We start from the raw sequence: 26,333 nt of genomic DNA, 5'->3' as shown, positions 1-26,333 counted from the left end.
TTATAACTACTTAATGTTAATTCAGTGTATATCTTTTCAAAATAAAATGGGCACAAATTAACAGGACAGTGTCTAGAAATCTTAACTGACCCACAAACTATGCGTAACAAAAATCGCTTCACATACGAAGTTGTACAAAATGCACCCAAAAAAGAGTAAAAACAGATTCAGCACACGTTAATAAGTAAATCCCTTTATGTCCATAAGATTAATGGATGCTTCCATGTAACTAATAGATCCAAATGTTAAAGTGTGGTTCCTTTTTTGGGAAAATGGATGTAACAGTGTCACCTTTGTATTTGACAGATCTGCTCCTAGAAAGTCATCTGTTCATATTAGCTGTAGTTTGTTTTTTTAAACTACTATTCACCATGCACCGATAACACAACTATAAAATCTTAGAAGTGCAGGAGTAATATTTTAAAATGCAACCTCATGAAAAGAGCAAGACCTGAAGGCTTTATGCTGCTCAATGGACTGCAAAGACTTTGATAAAGAGGTTTGAGAATCACAATACTAAATTGAGCAAAGTTATAAAGAAAAGCACTACCATTACTCCCTGGACACCAGAAACTCGGAAAGGCATCTAAAATTGAAATAAAAAAAGGCTATGATCATACTGGTCTACAGGAAGTTCTGAAAGATCTACTGATCCCACAAGTATTTGTATTGGTCTCCTGAAGTGTTTCTAGTCTACACAGGTTGTAAGTTACGGGACTCAGAGAAAGATGGCACTTACTACATTTTCTCCAGCATTTGTGCTGTTATTTAAAAGTAAACCTAAAGTAAACCTTTAACTGTAAGTGGTTCTCTCTCCCAGCATAATCGGAGTGGCTGCTTGTGTAGTTCCATGCCGCTTAGGACAAACTAACTATACAACATGCCAATTAAAAGAGGGGACATCAGAGATGGGATGTTTGGAGGAAGGGGAAAATCAAACTTAAGAAACAAGTTAGTTCTTATATTTTTTCGCCTTAAATGTTAAGGCTATAATTCCATAACAGTGTTCTGAAAAAAGCAAGTACTAGTTATTATAAGCCATTACAGGTGCTTGACTGAACTGGAGATTTATCTACCCTTAAGTACATTGTAATCACCACCTTTACTACCATTAACGTTTTTAACCAACTTCAGTTCTAAGTTTTCTTTGAACCCTCACAAGTCCTATGTCACACAAACATCTTTTTATATTAATAAGGCTGCATGCAGTCTCTTTCCGAGCCCACTACTGCCTTCTCAAGTTATTGCACCAGACCAAAGTAAGTCTGTCCCTTTCATGACCTACCAAGCATGCAGTCTGTATAAAGTCTCTATTTTGATTTTAAAGGGGGAAACAATTTTTACTTCCTGCTATGCAGAATCATAGTTTCATTAAGTCTTCACATCTTAAAATCATGCTGGATGTTTCCAGGGGAATTTAAAGCCCAGTACAGTACCCATGCCTTAGAGGACTCCCCTTTGAACACTGGCAGGGTTGTACTGCTGCAGACAGACAGATGGTCTAAGTCAAATACACTGGCCATAGGTATTGTTTGTTTTTAAATCTAAACAAAACAATAGTTTTCCTCAACCTTGTATTTGATTTTAAATTACTTGTTTCACAGAGTTCTATAAGTTACTGGGCAAAAGTAAGATAATTATATGACTCAGCAACAATTTTAAAGGAAAATGCAATGTTTAATTGCTAAGGTACAAATTATAAAAAATTTATCTGATATTTGGCAGCTTGTATATCAAACTTGAGTAGAGATTTTCTTAAATATGTATACAATTTGCAAACTAACAGTATGCTATAAAGATGTTGCCAGACCCTGAAATACATTGCCGGTCCTGATAATATAATTGTGTAGGCATGAATAATGTGACAGTTTAGTTCTGAACATGAATACCCCATAAATTTCCCCCCAAAAAATCTGTACCTATGAATTAAAATTAAAGCAAACAATTTAAAGACTGAACTTCAAATACTTTTTTGGGGCCAAAAAAAAGCCAACAAAAACCCTACTTGTGCCACATATATTAGAAACTAGATCACCTACTGCATCTGCCAACTGTTGTGGTGCTGAAAACAAAAGGGAAGAGGCAGAAAGTGGGGTGAAGGCTAAAATTCTATATATTAAAGCTATTTTACACGTTGATGCCTCCTTAACATGAAGTTCAATCTCCTACAGAACACTTAATTTAAATGCACAGTATCTAGATTTTTAAAAACAATTACAATAGCTCTCTACTCTTGCTACGCACCTAGCCTGAAATCCTGGTACCACTGAGCCAAGATTTCACCGCTAAGCTTTAGCTGTTTTAATAGGTTTTTTACCTGTTTCTAGCTCATCCTTCTCTCATGGGAAATGCTCAGCAGGTTTCTGAAGTTTGCTGGCCACAAATTACTGCACATCTCTGCCACCAGGCTAGAAATTTTACTTGCCATTCTCCACGACTGAACCATTTCTGCACAGGTATCTTCCCTCCACGCCGCCCCTCTCTGGTCTCTATCTGTATCCTCAGCCGCTGTCACACCATCTGTCAGCAGCACCTTCCCGCGGCAGAGACGCCTCAGGGATGTTCAGCTCATGTGCCACACAGACAGGACGCAGCTGGAGCCAAGGATGCGGGGGGCGCATGACACCCGGACATGGGGGAAGAACAGACGCCCCCTCATTCAAGGGACTCACCGCTAGAGACCCCCCTGGATCCACTCAGGCCTCGCTCCCTCCCTCCCCCAGGATACCACCCGCCCCCCCGGAGGCTCGTCCCCACTCCAGGCACCATCCTCGCCCCACCGCAGGCTCCCCGCAAGCCCTCACCTCTCTCCTCTTCATCGATGCGCAGCGCCACGGAGATGCACTCGAAGGCTCGCTTGTGGCAGGCTCGCACCGTCTCGGGCGCCCCGCCGGGCTCGGGCGCGTCGCCGGCCCCGGCCCTGCCCTTGGCGGCCATGAGGGCGCCCCGGGAGAGGCGCTCGCAGAGCCAGGCGAAGAGCAGCCCGACCTGGAAGGCGACGAAGCGGAGCAGCGCGAAGGCGGCGAAGAGCGGGTAGGAGAAGTAATAGAGGTTCCGCTTATGGGGAGACGCCGCGGCCGCCGCCCCCGCCGCCGCCGCCTGCTGCTGTTGCTGCTGCTGCAGGGGGGGAGCCGGCCCGGCCGGGGCGGAGGGGCAGGCCCTGGGGGCTTGGGGCGGGGAGCTGGAGGCGGCTGAGCCCTTCTTCTTCCCTCTGCCGCCCGGAGAATTCATTCACCGCCGTCGCCATAACCCGCTGCCAGCGACTGACAACAACCGGCCATGGCGCCAGCTACGCCCCTTTTAGCCAGCCCCGGCTATGAGGGCTGTGCGGAAAGTGCGCACAAGCCCTTCCTGAATACAGGGACGCGTAGCCGCCGCCGCCCCTAGCGTACGGTTATTGTTGACAAGCAGCTGTGAGAGGCAGGCAGCGAGGCGACAATGGGAGGTGTGGTTGGCGCAGCGGCTGGGCATGGAGACTACATATCCCAACATGCCGCGAGGCACTGGTTGCATAGCATGCCGGGTACTGTAGTCCCTGTTGGTGGCTTTTTTCGAGCGTTCAGGGAATCCGCTGCGGGCGCGTTGCATTTTGGGACATTTAGTCTTTTCGTTCCGCATTGCATTTCGGGAGCTGGTGCGTCGCAAGGCGGGTCAGTTGCCGGTCTCGATGTGGAGTGTTGCATGCCGGGAAATAAGAGGTGCCCCTCCCTGTGCCCTGCTGGGACTTGTAGTACGCGGGGGCTGCGTTGCTCTCTCGGACGAGCAGGCGCTAGGAGCCGCGTGCTGGGTGGTGTCGGTCATGCCGCTCCCAGCCAGCGGTCCTCGCGCCTTCCAGCTGGAGCCTCCGGCTGAGCCCCTGCAGCCCCTCCTCCGCCCTCAGTGGGTGCCCCCTGCAACCCACCCAGTCAGCGGGGTACCGCAAAAAGTGGGTTTTACGGTCTGGTGCCTACACCTGGGGCAGCACAAAAGGCGCCTGGCAACAGGGAATGCACAGCAGGACTGATGTTCCTGAACCAGAAGAGCGAGTCCCTGGCTATGGTAACCTCTCTCACGCCCCTCTACAAACCCTTTATGTTTCGAATAAAGGGCAAGTTGGAAATTATAGGAGAAAGTTTATTTTTAAGGGCACATCCCCAAGGCTTTATTTATGACACACACTCGTCTCTAAGTAACACATTTTATTACAGTGTGCAATCCCTTTGCATGGTTTTTGGTGCATACGAGATAATATTTATTGATTAATTTGACATGTAATGTGAAACAGGCACCAAATGAAGGACAAGTGGCCACGCTACATATGACATTCTAACATATTCCCTCTCAACCTGCTTTGGGACAGATCTGGGACACAGTACAGGGGAAAAAATCTTGAAATGAAGAACACTAGAAAATCTATTGGGTAGTAGCAGGATGGTAAAATAGGGAAGGGTCAATTTTATGCAACCTCACCTTCTTAACATTAAAGAGCTATAACAAATTCATAAAATAACATCAATCCAATATTAAAAGTTATATATTTAAAACATGGAAATGTTAAGGTTAAGACTCCCATAACATTAATTTGCTCACATTGCATATATTGTCTGTTAAAGCATACATTTAAACAATTTAACTAGTCATTAGAAATTAAGTACAGTCTTGTTTCAGAGTAGCAGCCGTATTAGTCTGTATCCGCAAAAAAAAAAAAAAGGAGTACTTTTGGCACCTTAGAGACTAACAAATTTATTTGAGCAAAAGCTTTTGTGAGCTACAGCTCACTTCATCGGATGCATCCAATGAAGTGAGCAGTAGCTCATGAAAGCTTATGCTCAAATAAATTTGTTAGTCTCTAGGTGCCAAAAGTACTCCTTTTTTTTAGTAGTGTTGGTTATCTAAGTGTAAAAGGAGAAATTGACTACATTTGGATAAGCGAGTGTTCAGATAACCAAAGAAATTTTCTGTGTGAACAACAGGCTTTGAGACATCCAACCTCATTTCAGATAAAAAGAGGCGTGGATAATCAAGGTTCATCTGCATTATGTGTGTGCAACACAGCTGTCAAAATGTACCTTAATATTTGTATTTTCTCAGAGTTTTCTTTTTAAAAAGAAGTAAATTTAATTTTGCATTAACCTATTATTTGCAGTTAGTTTCCTGTTGTATTTTTTGAAAGAAAAGTCCTTAACTTCCTTCACCCCACTGATGCCTATCAGTCGTCTCCCTTTCTCTCGTCTGGACACCTCCTTCCCAACCGGCACATTCTGTCTCCTGGGCCCGTACACGTCCCCTTCTTGCTGAGCTGTTCCTCATATAAAACGTCATAATAGCATGAAGAGAGGCTCCCTTTAGTTCTTTCTCCATACTAGGATCCAGACAAGCTAAGGGGAAAGAGACTCAATAAGATCTGAGGTGCTCAGATACTATTATGGTAATAAAGATGGTATCAGAACAGAATTGCCAGAGATCCTGTAGTCCTGCACTTTCCCCAGTGGAGCACTTCAATAGTTCCTTCCTCCCAGTGATGAACATGGAACAGCATAACTTCCCCCCCACACACTATACAATTAATTGTCAGGTAGGGAAGGAGTCAGTCAGTGGCTACAGCTCTACTGGATAACCTACCAGGACCATAGCTGCCGACCCCATAGGTGCTCCGCTTAGCACCCACTGACAGCCAAGCTCTCCCCCCAGTGCCTCCCACCCTGTGGCGGCCCACTGATCAACTCCTCCCCTTCCCTCCCAGCACCTCCTGCACACTGCAGAACAGCGGCATGCAGGAGGCGCTGGGAGGGAGGGAGAGGGAAGAGCAGGGATGGGGCATGCTTGGGAGAGGGAGTGGGAAGAGGCAGGGCAGGGGTGGGGCCTTGAGGGAAGGCCTGGGAGTGGGGATGGGAGTGGAGTAGGGGCAGGCCTGGGGTTGAGTGGGGCTGAGCACCCCTCAGGTAGAAAGGAAGTTGGTGCCTATAACCAGGACAATTGAGTGAAGGCAAGAAAAATCAAGCTCCTGGAATAGTCTCTTTAGTCTTGCTCATTGTGAGTGAGTGGGACTCTTTTGGCATGCAGTTAATTTTACAGTAGTGTTTAAAATCTCTCCCTGGTGAGGTGAAGGGTATTTTTAATCACACATTCCATTTCCCACATTCAAACTATTTCAGCTCCTGGCCTTCTCCTGGTGCCTGTTTGGGCCTTGCAGTGAAAATGAGGAGTTCTCCCCATCCCCGAAGACATCATTTAGCATGCAAGACTTTGTTAGGATCATTTAAGATCTTATCATGGCATCTTAATGAATTATTTTTGTAATTCTTTAAAACAGTTTCCTTCCACCCCGCCCCCGTTTATCAACAAGACTAAACAGGTTTTACAGGCCTTAAACATGGGTTTTGAACACTGTTCTAAAACATCTAGGGTTCAACTAACTATCCTGCAAACAAGCTGCCAAACTGTTTTAGAAAACCATTCAGTGGGAGTCATGTTTACATCATATTTTATTATGGGATATCAACTCAGTCTCTTTTCTCCCTTATTACTTAGGAAATGGATAAGTCTTCACTCATCCTTTACACAATCTCCTCTATGCATCTCCTTCAGGTGCTGCTTTGCGCATTTCAGGTGATAAAACACATTTCTTGGTACCCGATCTATATATCGGAGATGCTTTTACTAATACCCATTTTTAAATGCACCAAAGGCGCAAGTCACCTCCAAATGATGTCAATATTAATGCAGTGCGACCAAGAGCAGGCACTCATGGTCCAGTTCTACAAACGCTTACTAAAGAGCATAATGCTTACTACTGTGGATACTCTCTTGGAATTCATAATAGTAAGTACTCCACTCAACAGTAAGTATTTGCAGGATCAGGCCTTAAGTTCCTTACAGTTTGAGAATTATTTGGAGAAAATACAGGGATGTTTCAAAGCTACTGAAATGTAATAGACTTGAGATAATTTGAAATTAACCAAGTGGAAACATGATGAATAATTTAGTTAAAAAAATAGGAACAGTTGGAACCTTGCTAATTGAACTCTTTTGTGACCCATAAAGCAGTCAACATATAATACCTATAAATCATATCACATTACACTAAAATCATGTTTTGATTATTTAGATTAGCAGGCTGTATAGAATTACTACTTTTTTTTCTTAAAATCTCATCATTAGAAATGTATAATAGCTAGTAGGTTATCTAGTCCATCCTCCTGCCATTGTAGGATTCCGCTTCTAGAGTATATTCTCAAGTGCTTTGTCTAGTCAAATTTTAATTGACTTAAATAATGGAGCTTCTAACACTTCTCTTGGAAGATACTTACACAATTTAATTCCTACATGTCAACTTTAAAGACAAAAAGTCAGTATGATATGTAGCAGTGTCAAGGTTCCTCCCCCACTCTGAACTCTAGGGTACAGATGTGGGGACCTGCATAAAAACCTCCTAAGCTTACTTTCACCAGCTTAGGTTAAAACTTCCCCAAGGTACAAATTAATTTTATCCTTTGTCCCTGGATCTCCACTGCCATCACCAAACTCTAACGGGGTTTACTGGGAAACATTGTTTGGACACATCTTTCCCCCCAAAATCCTCCCAACCCTTGCACCCCACTTCCTGGGAAAGGTTTGGTAAAAAAGGTTTGGTAAAAATCCTCACCAATTTGCATAGGTGACCACAGACCCAAACCCTTGGATCTGAGAACAATGAAAAAGCATTCAGTTTTCTTACAAGAAGACTTTTAATAGAAGTAAAAAAATCCCCTCTGTAAAATCAGGATGGTAGATACCTTACAGGGTAATTAGATTCAAAACATAGAGAATCCCTCTAGGCAAAACCTTAAGTTACAAAAAAGACACACAGAAAGGAATAGTCATTCTATTCAGCACAGTTCCTTTCTCAGCCATTTAAAGAAATCATAATCTAACACATACCTAGCTAGATTACTTACTAAAAGTTCTAAGACTCTATTCCTGTTCTGTCCCCAGCAAAAGCAGCATACAGACAGACACAGACCCTTTGTTTCTCTCCCTCCTCCCAGCTTTTGAAAGTATCTTGTCTCCTCATTGGTCATTTTGGTCAGGTGCCAGCGAGGTTACCTTTAGCTTCTTAATCCTTTACAGGGGAGAGGATTTTTCCTCTGGCCAGGAGGGATTTTAAAGGGGTTTACCCTTCCCTTTATATTTATGACAAGCAGCTACGTGAGGAGGGTGTGGGTAGGGGATTAATCAGGACCATTTTCAGATTTTTCGCCATTTCTTCCTGTTACCAACCCCCTAGGCCATACATTCCTTCTTTTTAAAAAATGTTACTGTTTTGCGGAGTAACAAAAATCACGGTTATTTAAAAATGAATAAAATATCATAAACTATTCATAAGATATTTTAAATTTGGTAAATGCTTCCCACTGATCCCCCACAACTTGCTGGTAGTGGGACAGCTGGGTTCTTTGCTACACCATAAGGTAGGTAGTAAGAAATCTTTACTCCCCTTCCCAGAAAGGGCAAATGAGTCAAATATTGCAGAGTGGGATTTCTCATCATGGCCATAAGTATGGTGCTTCACTTGAAATTTCAATGCAAGCCAAGTAGTTTATCTTGCAGATGATTAAGACTTTCCACTAGTGCCACATTCCATTAGCTCGTGTCACCTACAGAATGTAGGTGAGCTTAGAGGCCTGTTATTAGATGTCAGCATTAGAAAAATTTTCATTATACTCCATTCGCAATTACCTTACAAAATTATTCTTCCATCATCCCTTTAAATATTAGATAGTTGTCATACTGGCCTTTCATTATCATTTAGCCTAGCAACCATATTTATTTATATTATATCTTCCCTATTGAGGTAGTCCCTCTATCATTTTTATTACTGTTTTCTGAATTTTCTCCAATTTGTTTGATATTATGATCTAGAAGATAGGGCACAGGTCTGCCAATCAGTATTCCCGAGTTCTGTTCCCAGCTTTGCCACTGGACTTCCTGTGGTCTTAGGCAAGTCCCTTAATCAATATGTGTCTCAGTTTCCCCAATACAATACTACTTTTGTAAAGTGCTCTGATCTTCAGATGAAAAGCACTATTGACGTTCAAGTGTTGTCATTTATATACTATGATGTATTACTTTCCCACAACATCCCCAAACATCAGTTCAGCATATGAATGTATTTATCCCTATTGTTTATTTTATAATAAAAGAGTGTTTAAGTAAAATGACAGTTCCAAGCTAAAATCACTTCTGTCCACAAATCTTTCATCTATTGTTACAAGCAACACCAAAGATTGCTATAACAAAAATAAGAAACTTTTTTTTCAGTTTGCTTACTTTGTGCACAAGCAAATAGCCACTTGTACTGCTTCCCTTGTAAAGTCAATTTATTGTGTGGGTCCTTCATAAAGGACAGAGGAGTACATATGATTTTAAATATAAAAATATGACTGTAAAACTACAAAAACTGGCAGGAAAGCTCAGGATAATTCTAACCCCTGAAACTGCGTTTAAGTTATTTTGTGAAAAGGGACTATATTTCAAGTTAATTGCGGTTATATGTATGTATGCCTTATCTAATGGTAAGGGGCATCTTTTAATACATTTTTAAAGTTTTTTTATGAGAGAATAATGAAGTCTGAATAACTGTTCTGGTGGGGCTGATTCTTTGTGTATATTATATATATATTGTGTATCATATATGAGTATATAATGAGTATATTATTAGTCACTCTTTCACTGAAGCTATTATTTTACCAATTTGTGCTATTTTTATTGTGAATTAGTTTTGTTTACACAATTGTAAAATCTTTTTCTTTTCTTAAGTGTCTTGCTAGTTATGTGAGTTATGCACATTTTATTGAATGGCCTGTTTTGCATGACTTTATTTGCTCTATGTTTCATTTTACCTGAAAATCTTTTTAATAAAGGCCAGCCCTTGTTATCCTATTGTGTTGGCTCTGTAGTCTTAATTAAGTAAGTAAAAGAGAAGAAAAGTTGTAAAAAAAATGTTTTGTAGTAACACCAAAAATACACCATGGTTTAGGCTTACATCCTGCAGCTGGATCTGTGCAGCTAGACATTGCACTTGCATGTAGCTTGTTGACTTCAGTGGGATTCAGCACAAGCATAAGGTGCAGCCAATACACATCAGACTGGCACATTACAGTCTTATCTTGCAAATGTGAATTGATGAAGTTAAATATATCCAGATTATTTTCTTGCCACTTCAACCTACGTATTTCTAAGATTTGGACTCTCCTCTCTCTCATGCTTGAGAAGGCTGTTGTTCAGACCCTCATGATCTCACACCTCAACCTGACACCAACCACTGACGCCTTTTAACTAAATTTGAAACACTGCCATTAGGATCATCTTACTGGCTTATCACACTGACTACATCATCCCCCTCTTTGCATTCCTCCACGGGCTTCCCTTCTTCACCACATCCAACATAAGCTCTTTGTCTTGGTCTTTAAGGTCATTTAGATCCATCCTCTGTATAATACAGGGACATGCATATCTAACATACAGTTTTGACTCTAGCATTTGTTCTTTCAATGATCACAGTCTCGATCGCCCAACTGCTCACTTCCCCTTCAAGCACTCCATGCTTTCTGCCATACTGAGTCTATCTGCATAGTTGAAACTCATCAAAATTCATAAAGCCAACACATGATGTGCTTTTAAACCATCCTTAAAACCTACCTCTGCAATGATGGGTATAAATCATTCCTGGCTGGCATTGGTTAGGCAAGGGGAAAACTGTGACTTCTACTTTCCTGCTAAATCCTATTTATTTTATTATTACCACATCCTTCCAAACCACTCCCATCCTATATATCTGTTTCATCCAGATGTTGCATCCTGTCTGACATGAAGATTATGAGCTCTCTGTGTAGAGGTAAAAATCCTAAGGCCATCTTGGATCCTCTAAAGCAGTGCTTCTCAAGCTATCTGATGTGGGGGACTGGCAATTTTTTTTTTCCAATGTGCCGCAGACCGGCAGCCAATGGCTCATGAACCAGGACTGGTCCGCGGACCACCACTTTGAGTAGCACTGCTCTAAAGGACAACTAAGCATCCGTTTTGTAAGTCCTTCTTGTCCCCTCCTCACTCTGAATTTGGCACTTTTTTATGTTTAGGTGGGAAAAAATGGTTACTGTCATTGGCTAATCTGCCTAGCAACCCTATGTCTATATAAGGGCAGTGCTCAGATTAGATTGGGGCTGCTCGCCTGAGTGACAGTCTTGTTGCTGTCTGTTAGAGACAGAGCAAGCGGCTGAGGGTTAATAGGTTAGGCCATTCACCCCACAAGGGTCATCTCAAGCAGGGAATATCCTTACCTACACGAACCTAATCCATCTCCTATAGTGATCGCTTGCCCCATGCATGACGACACAGGTAAAGGGAGAGGGAGGGATTTAATTACCTGAGTACTTCCATCTTACCCAAGAAGACATTCATCTGGTTCCGCCTCAAGGTCCTGGTCTCCATCTGAGGGATCCGGCCATTCTGTCGTGCTGCATCCATCCTGAAGAGGAGAAGACACCATCAAATCAAGCTGCCAGAGATGGTAGTGTCATTGTCATTTTAATCCTCGTATATAGATCCCTGTTGGTACAGCCTGCCTTGTTTTATTATCTGTCTCACCTTGTTACCTGGGAAGTCCTTGCCACCCCATTAATAAATCTTGTTATACCTTTATCCTGTCTGAGTAATATCTGGGAACACAAACCCTCGGTGATAGATATGGGAAGGGAGGCGAACCTGAGATTTCAGAGTAATAGCCGTGTTAGTCTGTATTCGCAAAAAGAAAAGGAGTACTTGTGGCACCTTAGAGACTAACCAATTTATTTGAGCATGAGCTTTCGTGAGCTACAGCTCACTTCATTGGATGCATACCGTGGAAACTGCAGCAGACTTTATATACACACAGAGAATATGAAACAATACCTCCTCCCACCCCACTGTCCTGCTGGTAATAGCTTATCTAAAGTGATCATCAAGTTGGGCCATTTCCAGCACAAATCCAGGTTTTCTCACCCTCCACCCCCCCCACACAAATTCACTCTCCTGCTGGTGATAGCCCATCCAAAGTGACAACTCTCTACACAATGTGCATGATAATCAAGTTGGGCCATTTCCTGCACAAATCCAGGTTCTCTCACCCCCTCAACCCCCTCCCAAAAACCACACACACAAACTCACTATCCTGCTGGTAATAGCTCATCCATAGTGACCACTCTCCCTACAATGTGCATGATAATCAAGGTGGGCCATTTCCAGCACAAATCCGGGTTTTCTCATCCCCCCACCCCCATACACACACAAACTCACTCTCCTGCTGGTAATAGCTCATCCAAACTGACCACTCTCCAAGTTTAAATCCAAGTTAAACCAGAACATCTGGGGGGGGGGGGATAGGAAAAAACAAGGGGAAATAGGCTACCTTGCATAATGACTTAGCCACTTCCAGTCTCTATTTAAGCCTAAATTAATAGTATCCAATTTGCAAATGAATTCCAATTCAGCAGTTTCTCGCTGGAGTCTGGATTTGAATTTTTTTTGTTTTAAGATAGCGACCTTCATGTCTGTGATTGCATGACCAGAGAGATTGAAGTGTTCTCTGACTGGTTTATGAATGTTATAATTCTTGACATCTGATTTGTGTCCATTTATTCTTTTACGTAGAGACTGTCCAGTTTGACCAATGTAAATGGCAGAGGGGCATTGCTGGCACAAGATGGCATATATCACATTAGTGGATGTGCAGGTGAACGAGCCTCTGATAGTGTGGCTGATGTTATTAGGCCCTGTGATGGTGTCCCCTGAATAGATATGTGGGCACAGTTGGCAACGGGCTTTGTTGCAAGGATAAGTTCTTGGGTTAGTGGTTCTGTTGTGTGGTATGTGGTTGTTGGTGAGTATTTGCTTCAGGTTGCGGGGCTGTCTGTAGGCAAGGACTGGCCTGTCTCCCAAGATTTGTGAGAGTGTTGGGTCATCCTTTAGGATAGGTTGTAGATCCTTAATAATGCGTTGGAGGGGTTTTAGTTGGGGGCTGAAGGTGATGGCTAGTGGCGTTCTGTTATTTTCTTTGTTAGGCCTGTCCTGTAGTAGCTGTCACCTTCAGCCCCCAACTAAAACCCCTCCAACGCATTATTAAGGATCTACAACCTATCCTAAAGGATGACCCAACACTCACGTCCCTCGATCTGCTCGCTATGCCCCTACTTATACATCCCAAAATGCCATTGGCCTTCTTGGCAACAAGGACACACTGCTGACTCATATCCAGCTTCTCGTCCACTGTCACCCGTAGGTCCTTTTCCGCAGAACTTCTGCCTAGCCATTCGGTCCCTAGTCTGTAGCGGTGCATTGGGTTCTTTCGTCCTAAGTGCCGGACCCTGCACTTATCCTTATTGAACCTCATCAGATTTCTTTTGACCCAATCCTCCAATTTGTCTAGGTCCCTCTGTATCCTATCCCTGCCCTCCAGCGTATCTACCACTCCTCCTAGTTTAGTATCATCTGCAAATTTGCTGACAGTGCAATCCACACCATCCTCCAGATCATTTATGAAGATATTGAACAAAACCGGCCCCAGGACTGACCCTTGGGGCACTCCACTTGATACCGGCTGCCAACTAGACATGGAGCCATTGATCACTACCCATTGAGCCCGACAATCTAGCCAACTTTCTACCCACCTTATAGTGCATTCATCCAGCCCATACTTCTTTAACTTGCTGACAAGAATACTGTGGGAGACCGTGTCAAAAGCTTTGCTAAAGTCAAGAAACAATACATCCACTGCTTTCCCTTCATCCACAGAACCAGTAATCTCATCATAGAAGGCGATTAGATTAGTCAGGCATGACCTTCCCTTGGTGAATCCATGCTGACCCTTTCCTGATTACTTTCCTCTCATGTAAGTGCTTCAGGATTGATTTTTTGAGGACCTGCTCCATGATTTTTCTGGGGACTGAGGTGAGGCTGACTGGCCTGTAGTTCCCAGGATCCTCCTTCTTCCCTTTTTTAAAGATTGGCACTAGATTAGCCTTTTTCCAGCCATCTGGGACTTCCCCCGTTCGCCACGAGTTTTCAAAGATAATGGCCAATGGCTCTGCAATCACAGCCGCCAATTCCTTTAGCACTCTCGGATGCACCTCGTCCGGCCCCATGGACTTGTGCACGTCCAGCTTGTCTAAATAGTCCCTAACCACCTCTTTCTCCACAGAGGGCTGGCCATCTACTCCCCATGTTGTGATGCCCAGCGCAGCAGTCTGGGAGCTGACCTTGTTAGTGAAGACAGAGGCAAAAAAAGCATTGAGTACATCAGCTTTTTCCACATCCTCTGTCACTAAGTTGCCTCCCTCATTCAGTAAGGGGCCCACACTTTCCTTGGCTTTCTTCTTGTTGCCACCATACCTGAAGAAACTCTTCTTGTTACTCTTGACATCTCTTGCTAGCTGCAGCTCCAGGTGCGATTTGGCCCTCCTGATTTCATTCCTACATGCCCGAGCAATATTTTTATACTCTTCCCTGGTCATATGTCCAACCTTCCACTTCTTGTAAGCGTCTTTTTTATGTTTAAGATCCGCTAGGATTTCACCGTTAAGCCAAGCTGGTCGCCTGCCATATTTACTATTCTTTCGACTCACCGGGATGGTTTGTCCCTGTAACCTCAAAAGGGATTCCTTGAAATACAGCCAGCTCTCCTGGACTCCTCTCCCCTTCATATTAGTCCCCCAGGGGATCCTACCCATCCGTTCCCTGAGGGAGTCGAAGTCTGCTTTCCTGAAGTCCAGGGTCCGTATCCTGCTGTTTACCTTTCTTCCCTGTGTCAGGATCCTGAACTCAACCAACTCATGGTCACTGCCTCCCAGATTCCCATCCACTTCTGCTTCCCCCACTAATTCTTCCCGGTTTGTGAGCAGCAGGTCAAGAAAAGCTCCCCCCCTAGTTGGCTCCTCTAGCACTTGCACCAGGAAATTGTCCCCTACGCTTTCCAAAAACTTCCTGGATTGTCTATGCACCGCTGTATTGCTCTCCCAGCAGATACCAGGAAAATTAAAGTCACCCATGAGAACCAGGGCGTGTGATCTAGTAGCTTCTGCCAGTTGCCACAAGAAAGCCTCATCCACCTCATCCCCCTGGTCCGGTGGTCTATAGCAGACTCCCACCACTACATCACTCTTGTTGCTCACACTTCTAAACTTAATCCAGAGACATGGAGTAATTGGTAACATGGAGTTCTATGTGCTTTGACTATTACAGATTTCTGTCAGTTTTACTCAAAAATATTGAACTGTGTTTTTTTCCTAATTACCATCCCTGTAAACTCATTATGGGCACTGACAGTGATGCTGAATTCTTTCCATCTCAGCTGTCACCACCCATAATAAAGGTTCTAGGCAAGACAATTGAGAACCACAACCACCTGTGCAACTTTTTGCCTTCGGTGACTCTCTGCAATTGTCATTGAGGGTCACATTTGCCTGCAATTGCACTGCCTTTTATTAATGATGATGCACCAAACCAAGGAAGGGAAACCAACTGCTAAAGCCCTGGGGTAAGTTTGTGCTGTGGGAAGTTAGACAAGACATCATTTTACATGCCCACTGGACTTGAGTGAAATGCACTAATAGGGAATTCCACACCTTTACTATATGCGTGCTATAACTCAGGCTCCCTCCTCGGTTACAATTACCAGTTAAACTGACTGCAGATGTCAGGTTTCAGAGTAACAGCCGTGTTAGTCTGTATTCGCAAAAAGAAAAGGAGTACTTGTGGCACCTTAGAGACTAACCAATTTATTTGAGCATGAGCTTTCGTGAGCTACAGCTCACTTCATCGGATGCATTTGTGCAGGAAATGGGCCAACTTGATTATCATGCACATTGTGTAGAGTTGTCACTTTGGATGGGCTATCACCAGCAGGAAAGTGAATTTGTGGGGGGAGGGGGGGTGGAGGGTGAGAAAACCTGGATTTGTGCTGGAAATGGCCCACCCAATGATCACTTTAGATAAGCTATTACCAGCAGGACAGTGGGGTGGGAGGAGGTATTGGTTCATATTCTCTGTGTATATATAAAGCCTGCTGCAGTTTCCACGATATGCATCTGATGAAGTGAGCTGTAGCTCACGAAAGCTCATGCTCAAATAAATTGGTTAGTCTCTAAGGTGCCACAAGTACTCCTTTTCTGACTGCAGATGCGTCTACACTACACGCTGTGGGACTAACTCCACTGCTAAGCCGCGCCCCTGCCCCTAGACTCCAGAAGCAGCAGCGCAAGGTCACGAGGCTAGGCGGCCGGCAGCTCCAGCCAGGACAAGCCAGCAGACTTCAATGGGCGGGGCCACTGACGATCACGTGTCTGATGATGCTGGGGGGGGGCCCCCAAGCCTGAACTTTTTCCATTGCCCTACCTGGGGCGGGCGGGCCTTCCCTTCGCGCAGGCGCAGTTGGGTGGTCGCCGCAGCACCACTTCCTTCACTTACGGCAAAACAATTTACGATATCCCCGCCAAGCGTGCTGTTGTTAGTGGCTGAGGCTGTTGCGAGGCTTCTGTAGCCTCGCAACGATCCTTCCCTTTTTCTCCCTACGGTGAGGCTCGTCGCCGCGTCCTCTCCGTTGAGCGGCTGTCTCGAGAGGTGAGCGCGGCTCCACGGCCGAGGAGTGCGGGTAGCGCTGCGTCCCTCGCTGCCGGGCGTGCGGCTGGAGGGGGCACAGCGGGCGGGGCCGCGAGGGTGGGCTGCTCCGGTCCGGTCCGGTCAACGCCTGGTGCCGCCTGCCCGCTCCTGGCGCGGGAAGCCTCGGCTGTGGCCCTCGGGGCGCGGACACCGGCACTCGGTCTCAAAGGGAGCCTCGCTGCGGGAGCCGCCGCAGCCCGGGCCGTTCTAGCGGCTTCCCACGGTACCAGCTGCTCCGCGCCGAGAGCAGGTGCGCGGGGGGGGAGCCGAGCCGGAACGCGGGGTTGTCCCAGGCTGGCGTGTAGCCTCTTGACGGAGGTCACTTCGTAAGACAGGAGAGAGTTGTGGTTTTTTTTTTCCTGGTCTTCTAAGCTGTGCTGTAATGTTGGCCCCGGACTGCTGGTATCGGAGGCGGCTGTGACAGGGAGTGGGTTTGGGTTCGCTCAGTGGCATTTATTTCTCCTGAAATGGGAGCTCTCCTGTATGCCGAAGCGATGCTCCTTCGCCTGTTCTGAGAATGATTAAAAAGGAGAAGCCGTCGTAATCCAGCTCTCAACTCCTGCTCCGATCCCCTCGTCTCCAGCTTTGCTGGAGGAGCCCTTGGACGTCTCTGAACATACACCTCCTGTACTCTAGCGCCTTAATGGAGGAAGTGGGATTGTTTGGGTCCTCTAGGAGATATTGTAATACCAGTACATAATAGATATCCCTTCTCTGATATGTTCATTATCTACGGGAGGTAAATGAGTGTTAATAATTATTGAAACACTTTCTTCCTCCCTCACTTGATTGGCTTTCTTTCACTTGACTCTTTGAGGATGCCAGTTTCACTATTTCTTTATTTACTATAGAGCAGCCATTCTCAGACTGTGTGGTGGGCCTCTCGAGGGAGGTGAGAGCTGTGTGGGTTTTTTGTTTTCGTTTAAGAGCTCTGGCTATCAGCCCCAGCTGGCTGGGTCTTGTGCAAAAGGGTCAGGCACACCTAGGATGTGGAGATAAAAGTGACAGCTGGAGCTGCTTCACCTGAGCTTCAGCTCTCCTCTCTGCCATCCCTTACGCGGGGCTTAGGCATTCAGACTTGTGGTGGCAGCAGCAGCATAAAGTAAGAGTGTCAATGGGGTGGTAAGTCTGTTGTGAAAAGTGATTTCACATTGCTACCCTTACTTCTGTGCTGCTGGTGCAGTGCTGCCTTGAGAGCTGGTGGCCCAGCCAGTAGCTGCTGCTCTCCACTCTGCCTTCAGAGTTAGGTAATGGTATATATACTTGGTAGGGGATGGCATAAATGACTACAGACATAAAGAAAGGGGGCCCGATCAAAGAACAACTGTTATAGAGTCATATAGGGTAGAAAAGACAAAACAAGCAAAATACAGATTTTTAAAAACACATGTCTCAGGCCTTTAAATGTTATAGAGATTGAAAAAAGGAACAAGTCTGATTGGTTTTTTTATTATTTTTTTTAAAAAAAACTTTTGCTGGTCTCCTTTAATACTAACTTGTACAGTCAGTTCTAGATGTTTCTGGACCACGTATACACATTTGCTAATTCTTTTCAAAGTAATTATGACTGAACTAACCTTGTCTAAAAGTTCTCTTTTAAGTTACTTTGTCTGAGTTTATTTCACATGTTCTTTTGCAAAACTTCAGATTTTTTATACAAGAAAAATATGGTTGACAGAGCTGAGGGGGAGGGAAAGGACCCAAACCTACCTTGGTGATAACTCTTTGCATGATGGTGACCAAAATTGTCAACCGTATTTTAAGTGTCAACTACCTTATTTTTTATTGATTTTAATGTTCTGATTTTTTTGTTACTTCCCAAGATTGTTGCACATTTGGTGACTTTCAAGTTTCAAATCATGGACTCAGAACAGATCATGGAGGGACAGGCACAGGTATAGTAAGAAACTTTTTACACTGATTTTTCTGTTAGCAGATGCATAAAGTGCATTTTGGTTTTGCTGACTAGCATGTTGTTTTACAGGTTCCAGAAAATCCTCATGCTGAATATGGCCTTACAGAAAATGTAGAGGTAACTAAGATTTAATTGTTCTCAAATGCAATTGAAGTAGTATTTCTGATTTGGGGGAAATATGGGTTTAATTTAGCTAAAATGATTGCAGAAATCAGACCCAAAATACAAGGAACTGAATGCTTTTGAAAACAGTGGGTAATGAAGGGTGCTTAGCATAACTCAGTAAATGCTGGTACCATGCACAATTGACCTTTTAATAGTATATCCGTATTGCTGGTTGGGCTGCTACCATTCTGTTTCTAGTCCCACAGAAATAATGATCCCTTTGTGTGGTGGTTTTGTCCTTTGGGTTTGTTTTTTTTTTAAGTGCTATATACAACTTACCTCTGCTACCTCTTACAACAGGTTCTTCTGACAATACACCAATGGAACACTTCTTGAGGTTACCCAAAGCCTCTTGTATGAATCGCTACCACCTCCTTACAGCATGAGAGAGCAGTGTCTTTGCCAAGTGAGGGGAAAATGCCTCCCAGTTCTGGCAGCACAAGCACTCTGCTCCGGGCCTCACAAGCCTGGCTTTTTCTCTCTGCATGCTGAAAACTTACATGCCCCCAATGGTTATATTTGAGTGCTCAGGACCTTGTCTTCTGGACTTCTGTGGTGTACACTGATCCACTGCCTCCATGGAAGCAGTGCACGCCAATTTACCAGCCTTACCTCAGTTCAACACTCTCCTTAATACAGTAACTGCTCACTTAACGTCATCCTAGTTAACATTGTTAGGTTGCGGACCTATTAGAGAACATGTTCATTTAAAGTTGCCCAATGCTCCCTTATAATTTTGCTTGGCAGCTGCCTGCTTTGTCCACTGCTTGCAGGAAGAGCAGCCCTTTGGAGCTAGCTGGTGGGGGCTTGGAACCAGGGTGGGTTGGCATCTCCCCTATCAGCTCCCCCAAGTTCCCTGTGCAGCAGCTCCCCAGTAGGCTATCAATTGCTGGGCAGTTTAGGTGAACATCCCGCCCTCCACTACTGTGTGCTGCTCCTGCCCTCTGCCTGAGAGCTGCTCCCGGGAGCCTCCTGCTTGCTGAGCAGGGGCGGGGAAAGAGGAATACTGATGTCAGGGTGTCCCCCTGCTCCTACACCCTGCTCCTGCACCCCATCTCCACAGAGCAAGGTGGGGACACGTCAGGGCTCAGGATGGAGGGAGCTTGCTGGCAGCAGCTGCTGTCTCAACTTGCTGATCTACTTAAAAAGGCAGCGTGTGGTCAGTGTACTTAAAGGGGTAATGCACGTCTCTCTCTCACTCACACGGCATGTGTGTCTCTCTCACTCACAGTGTGTCTCTGTTCCACACACGTGCACCACTTGGCACTTTGGAAAGTGGAAGGAGTGGTTTGCTCCAGAGGGATAGCGTGGGTTCATCATCAAGTTCAGTTTCCACAGGAAATATTTGCAGCCACTGCTATGCATCCGTTGTGTCTCCTCCCTCCATTTGTGCTGCCTTGTAGAGTGTGACACTACATTAACAACAATGTGTTAACCCTTGAGGGCTCAGCCAAGTGCTAGTTCATCATTTAGCAGCAAGGCATTCCCTGGGAAATATTCCAGCCTCTGACTCCACCACCTCAACCAAGCTTCACAATCATTGTTGGTTACAATATTAAATTGTTTGCTTAAAACTTATACTGTGTGGGTATATATATACACATACATATATATATAATTTATTTCCCTGGAACCTGACCCCCCTTATTTACAATTAATTCTTACGGGAAAATTGGATTTGCTTAACATCATTTGCTTAAAGTAGCATTTTTCAGGAACATAACTACAACGTTAAGCAAGGAGTTACAGTACAAGGGGCTTAGATGTGTTGATAATAAAACAAAATTGAAGACTATTTTAACACAGCTTGAGATAAAGATTCCAAAATAAAAGATTTGGAAATGTAAGGGTACAGGAGAAAAGAGAATCATAAAATGCAATCTATAGCATATACTTAGACAAGAAAGTAATTTGTCACTAATACGGTATTTCTCACCCAGTGGGCAGACCTTGCAGCGCTTGTCCAGCCCAAAGACCTTTTCATGAGACACTGGCAGAATGTCGCCTCTGTAAAGGATAACATCTTATCCCCTTTCCCCTTCTCTTACACAGTTATGGACTGTTATCTCTTAGCCTAGGGAGTCACCTAAACAGAGATTTCTCTTGGATTTTGTTTCTTTGTAAACACTCACTCCTGCATCTGGTCGAGAGAGTGAACGCAGGGCTGCCTCCACAGATGTTGATTGTCAGCTCTGAGACTCCTTGGCCTCAAGTGACAAGTTTCACTTCCAGCAGTTCTGGAACAAAATATACTATGTTACATAACTCTAAAATTGTTTCCCATATTAACATCTCCCAATAACCATGTCAATCAGCTTGTTTTTAGCTTTCAGCAAGACTACACATGACCCCCTTCGGTGAAATATTGAGAAGGTGGTCAGACACAGGAGTGATGCCTGTCTGGGAATGTTGGCATGTCACCTTCCTGGCAACTTTTTTTTTTTGAGGGGGGGACGCTTTCCATGTTTTCAGGCCTTGGAAATGTGCCAGAATAGTCAACTTTTTTTCTCCCCCCTCTCTTAATTATTTGAGAGTGCTATTTTGACACACACTTTTTCTTTTGTTGAGAAAAGGTTAGGCTTGGGGAATGACTAGTAAACATATGCATAACAATAAGAGTAATCATAAGACAGGTGCCTTCAATTAAGTCCCTCTAACTTTCTTCTAGTCTAGGCTAGTGAATAATAGCATTTAGCCACTTCTTGCTGTTCAAAAGTCCTGTCTTGCCATTCTCCATCTTGGTCATACTTCCTTGTATTCTTTTCAATCTCCACTGTATCTATTTTGATATGCTATGACCCAAATTGGTCGCTAATCATTGCACATTTTGTGTATATAATGTTTTTCTAGAGCTGTAAAGCGATTAAAAATAATTGCGCGAATAATCACACTGTTAAAGAATAATAGAATACCATTTATTTAAATATTTTTGGATGTTTACTCATTTTCAAATATATTGGTTTCAGTTATAACACAGAATACAAAGTGGTGTACAGTGCTCACTTTATATTTTTGATTACAAATATTTGTACAGCAAAAAAACAAAAAATAGTATTTTAATTCACCTAATACAAGTACTGTAGTGCAATCTCTTTATCATGAAAGTTGAACTTCCAAATGTAGACTTATGTACCAAAAACCCCTGCATTCAAAAACAAAACACTGTAAAACTTCAGAGCCTACAAGTCCACTAGGTCCTACTTCTTGTTCAGCCAATCACTCAGACAGACAAGTTTGTTTACCTTTACAGAAGGTAATGCTGCCTGCTTCTTGTTTACAATGTCGCCTGGAAGTGAGAACAGGCATTTGCATGGTACTGTTGTAGCCGGCGTCACAAGATATTTACATGCCAGATACATTAAAGATTCATATGTCCCTTGATGCTTCAACCACCATTCCAGAGGACATGCATCTATGCTCGTGACGGGTTCTGCTCAATAACAACCCAAAGCAGTGCGGACCGGCACATGCTCATTTTCATCATGTGAGTCAGATGCCACCAGCAGAAGATTGATTTTCTTTTTTGGTGGTTCGGGTTCTGTAGTTTGTACATCAGAGTATTGCTCTTTTAAGACTTGTGAAAAAATGCTCCATGCCTCATCTCTCTCAGATTGTTAAATCATGGGTTGTGTTCTGTAGCTATTTAGAAATTTAGAAATTTCACATTGGTATCTTCTTTGCGTTTTGTCAAGTGAGCACTGTACACTTTGTATTCTGTGTTGTAATTGAAATTGATATATTTGAAAATGTAGAAAAACATCCAAAAATTTAATTTCTATTGGTATTTTATTGTTTAACAGTGCAATTAATCGCAATTAATTTTTTTAATTGTGATGAATTTTTGTTATTAGTCACGTGAGTTAACTACGATTAATCAACAGCCCTAGTTTTTTCTTACTTTTATGATGCCAGGGTGTGTTCTGTGAGGGTTGTGGTTTTGGTTTTTTTGTATTTACAACTACCATGGACAGACTTCTTTGAACTACCCATGATGATTTCTAGATCTTACCCCAAATGTTCTTTGCATATTTAGAATAAATTATAGACTAACTTTCTGTAGTGCTGATGTTAAAAATATATCCATGTGTGGCAAAACTGACAATTTTGGAGGACGTTATGTTAAATTATATTGTGTGTGTAAAAATCCATTTGACAATAGTATAAGACAATTCATTTAATATTTTCTGACCAAAAGGTTACAATATAGTGGAGCCAAAAAAGTGGAGGAAATGTATCTATTTTGTGCGTAAGCATTTCAGCGTATTAAAAAGATTAATAACTTACTGTATTGGAGCCTGATTTCACACAGGGATTTGCATGGTTGGACCAAGTACCATGTACCATGGTCTGTTCCAAGTACCATTGCTGGCAGGGGAACGCTTGGTAAATTCAAGTGTCCTATCCTGCAAATCCTTCTTGCAGAATTTGGTCCTACTTTTTGAAGCCTGGTACTACAAATGCTCACAAGAGCAACTTAATGAGGACTGCTTACATAAATAAAATCATTCTAATCTATAACAGTTGGCAGGGAAGAGCCATGAATATAAAAGAGCTGATGAAAATGGTAGTGTAGGGGCTGCCTCCAGTTTCAAGAAACTTAATGTAGCTTATATGGCAGCATGCTGTTAGAATCTAACATAAGGCTTTCTATATTTAACTTAAGAAAACAGAATTGAGATTCTCAACCAAATTAAAAATATGGAGTGAAATTTGAGGATAATTTCACTCCATCTTCTAATACCCTTATCTGATTGCTTTTGCTGAATGTCTACTTTTAAGTAGACTTTTTATGTACTAATTTCAATACTTTTATTCACATGATGCCTTGAATTCATCAGAGGATAGTAGAAAATGAGAAGATTAACGCAGAGAAAACATCAAAGCAGAAGGTGGATCTTCAGTCGTTACCTACACGTGCCTACTTGGATCAGACAGTTGTGCCTATCTTACTACAGGGACTTGCTGTACTTGCAAAGGAGAGGTAAAGAACTTAATGTAGCATTTTTCTCAAAATAAAGGAGGCTTAGATGTGGCCAGGGCCTTCCCACTTACCGGCTTGCAAAACCAGTTTGTCTCCATCAAAAGCTCACGTATGGCATTTGGGGTGGATGTAATAGCATTCTCTTGAGCAGCCAAGATGTGTTCTGTAACTAGCTGCTTGCAATGTGAGCTGTATAAGAGAATATCGGTAATCTCATTGTCACAAGGACATGTCGTTTTAGTGCAAAGTTTTCACAGGGTAAATAAGAATGCAGTCTGAATAAATCTGTTCTTTAAGTAAATCTGTTGCATGGTTCCTCATGGCAAGAGCCTGGACAGACATTTCACCAGCATTCTTAACCTGGCTCAGGGTTCTTGAATGAGTCCTGCTCCCTCAGTAAGTAGGTACTCCTCATGCTGTCTCTTACTTTATTGAACAAGGTAGTTCCAGAAAATCCAGCTGGTAATAGCATATAAATTCTTCCTCGGCACTTATTCTTGGGAGTTCATACAATGAGAGATTGTGCTGTAGCGGCATACTAATGATACTGTTCCCTTTGTTTAAAGACTGTTTTTCCAGGAGGCCTCATATATACTTTGAACAACATGGAAAGGATGTTCCTCAGTAGAAACACTCAATTGTCCTTCCTCTCCGGTTGATTCCTGTCATCTAGGTATAACTGGAACCACTTGAGTGTCATACTGCACATGCTAATAATACCCCTTTGTTGCCGAAGGAACAAACTTTGGCTAATCTTATCAAAAACTTAGAAGGACCACAATGGACTAAGTTAAAATCATGAGAACCTTCAGACCTCTCCCAGTGGTATCTTAACCCCAAAAGAACATTTGAGTTTAAACTAGAAGCCACCCACATCAATAACTAACCACTTAGTTGCTGTGTAGAGACAATATTCTGCTTATAAACTGTGTGCAGATCTTCTACTGATTTATTTGGGGTTCTGCTTTGGATGGAGAGTACTATGTAGTCCTAAATTGATATATTCCAGACCACAGTTAAAACTTTTGGACACTTCCCTGGAATGAGTGTGATAACCTGATATGTGGGGTGAGACAAGTTGGATTACCAGGATTTATGCACTACACTTTTCTGCGGCTGAAGAAAAACAAATCTTACCTAGCAAGGCTGTGGTGAGGCTTAATTGTAAAGCAGTTTGCATGTTAGTGTTTTTTCTTCCAATAATTTCAACTGTTATCACAAGTGTTGGTTAGAAAAAAATATTTGGCAGAAGCAACAAAGATATCTTTGAGGCAGACTGTTCTAATGGAGGCACTAAACAGTTGCTATCTGAAGTAAATCAAATAACAAGACAAGAACAAAGCAGACAAAGAAGCTGGCTACTTTAAATCTTTACCTTACCTGGCAGGAGTTGGTGAAATAGGCAAATGCATTAGAAATTACATTAAATAAATTCAGTGTGTAAACTTGGGTAATTCACTTGACACTTTAAGATGGATATGGGTTAGAGGGGGAGAGAGGCCAGCCTTTCTAAACTGACTTCATTTGCCTAGTCAGTGTCACTTCCATTGTCTCTCCTTCCCCTTAGATCCACTCTTCCTTCCCTACTTCGTATGCAGTCTCCTTCCCTTCCAGAACCTGTGCACAGCATCTTCCCCTGGTAGCTGCTTAATATAATTGTGGACACATTTTAGGCGTTGTCTGTCTTACCGATTAACTGTGAACCATAAGCCTCTAAAGAAATAAAATGAGAAATGTTGATTTCCATAGAATTATATATGCATCTGAATTATAGTTATGAAGAATGTTTTCTTCTCAGGCTATGACTACACTGAGCCAGGTGTGTGACTCTCCTGTTCATGTACACATACTTGCACTTACTCTCATCAAGCTAGTACAAGTAGAAATAGCAGTGTAGCTACGGTAGCACGGGTGGCAGCAGCAGAGGCATGGCTGAGCTGTACTAAGTATACATCCTCCTGAAACTGGTGTGCATTTACTTGGCACAGCTTAGCCTTGCCTCTGCTGCTGAAACTGTGGCTGAACTGCTATTTATACTCACTAGTTTGGTGACAGCTAATATGAGTGTGCACATGAGCAGAAGAATCACATCCCTAGAGCTTATTGTAGATGTAGCCTAATAATGACAATTGTGTAGGGGCTATCGGGGACCAGGAAGTGTTGCAATGGGAATCTTAATAAATGGAGGAACTTCCTGGCTAGGGAGTTCTCTAGTTGCTGCTGAAACATGACCCTTTGTGATTGTTATGCTACAAAGCTGAACATTTCTAATTTGTCCAGTGCTTTTACAAGTAAGTCTGTTTTCAGTGAAGATGAGCTCTCCAGCTCACTTAAATGTATGTGACAAATAGTAATTACGCTTGATTTTTTTTTATCTCTACAGACCGCCAAATCCTATTGAATTCCTAGCAGCATATCTTTTAAAAAACAAGTCACAGTTTGAGGACCGAAATTAATTCCATGGGAAGAGGACGACAGTTTGGCTGCTAAACTTAGATGCTAATTTGCCATGATTCATTCTTTGCTGTAAAAATCATACAGAACCACCAATGTCTTTCAGACTGCACAATTTCCCTTATCTTTTCTTGAGTTATTTAATAAAGTACATTTTTATTCTTACTAGTC

General features: G+C 43.1%; 2 protein-coding genes across 11 annotated transcripts in view; one reads left to right on the top strand and one right to left on the bottom strand.

The window, feature by feature from the left end:
• SPAST (spastin) overlaps positions 1-3,466 on the bottom strand; it is a 61,821-nt gene extending 58,355 nt beyond the window's left edge. For 3 of the 5 annotated variants that reach the window (XM_073338319.2, XM_073338321.2, XM_073338320.2), the window contains exon 1: positions 2,805-3,463. In XM_073338319.2, the coding sequence (XP_073194420.2) occupies positions 2,805-3,231 (427 nt within the window). In that variant the 5' untranslated portion in view covers positions 3,232-3,463. Of the gene's footprint in view, positions 1-2,804 lie in introns of all 5 variants that reach the window. The other 2 variants (XM_073338324.2, XM_073338323.2) reach the window with 2 other exon arrangements.
• DPY30 (dpy-30 histone methyltransferase complex regulatory subunit) lies at positions 2,826-26,327 on the top strand. Of its 6 annotated transcripts, none has more exons than XM_073338331.2 (5): positions 2,826-3,033; positions 18,471-18,542; positions 18,617-18,679; positions 23,566-23,708; positions 26,092-26,327. In XM_073338331.2, exons 2-5 carry the CDS (start codon positions 18,507-18,509, stop codon positions 26,162-26,164), a joined length of 315 nt encoding a protein of 104 aa, XP_073194432.1. In that variant the 5' UTR covers positions 2,826-3,033; positions 18,471-18,506; the 3' UTR covers positions 26,165-26,327. The 6 variants fall into 6 exon arrangements, with proteins under 6 accessions (XP_073194432.1, XP_073194431.1, XP_073194427.1 ...); XM_073338330.1 differs by having other exon boundaries at positions 2,952-3,033; positions 18,632-18,679; XM_073338326.1 differs by lacking the exon at positions 2,826-3,033 and adding an exon at positions 16,436-16,608.
• Positions 26,328-26,333: the final 6 nt, after the last annotated feature.

Source organism: Lepidochelys kempii, chromosome 3 (assembly GCF_965140285.1).
Source record: "Lepidochelys kempii isolate rLepKem1 chromosome 3, rLepKem1.hap1, whole genome shotgun sequence".
NCBI classification, from domain to species: Eukaryota; Metazoa; Chordata; order Testudines; family Cheloniidae; genus Lepidochelys; species Lepidochelys kempii.
This window is presented reverse-complemented; position numbering and strand designations above follow the sequence as displayed.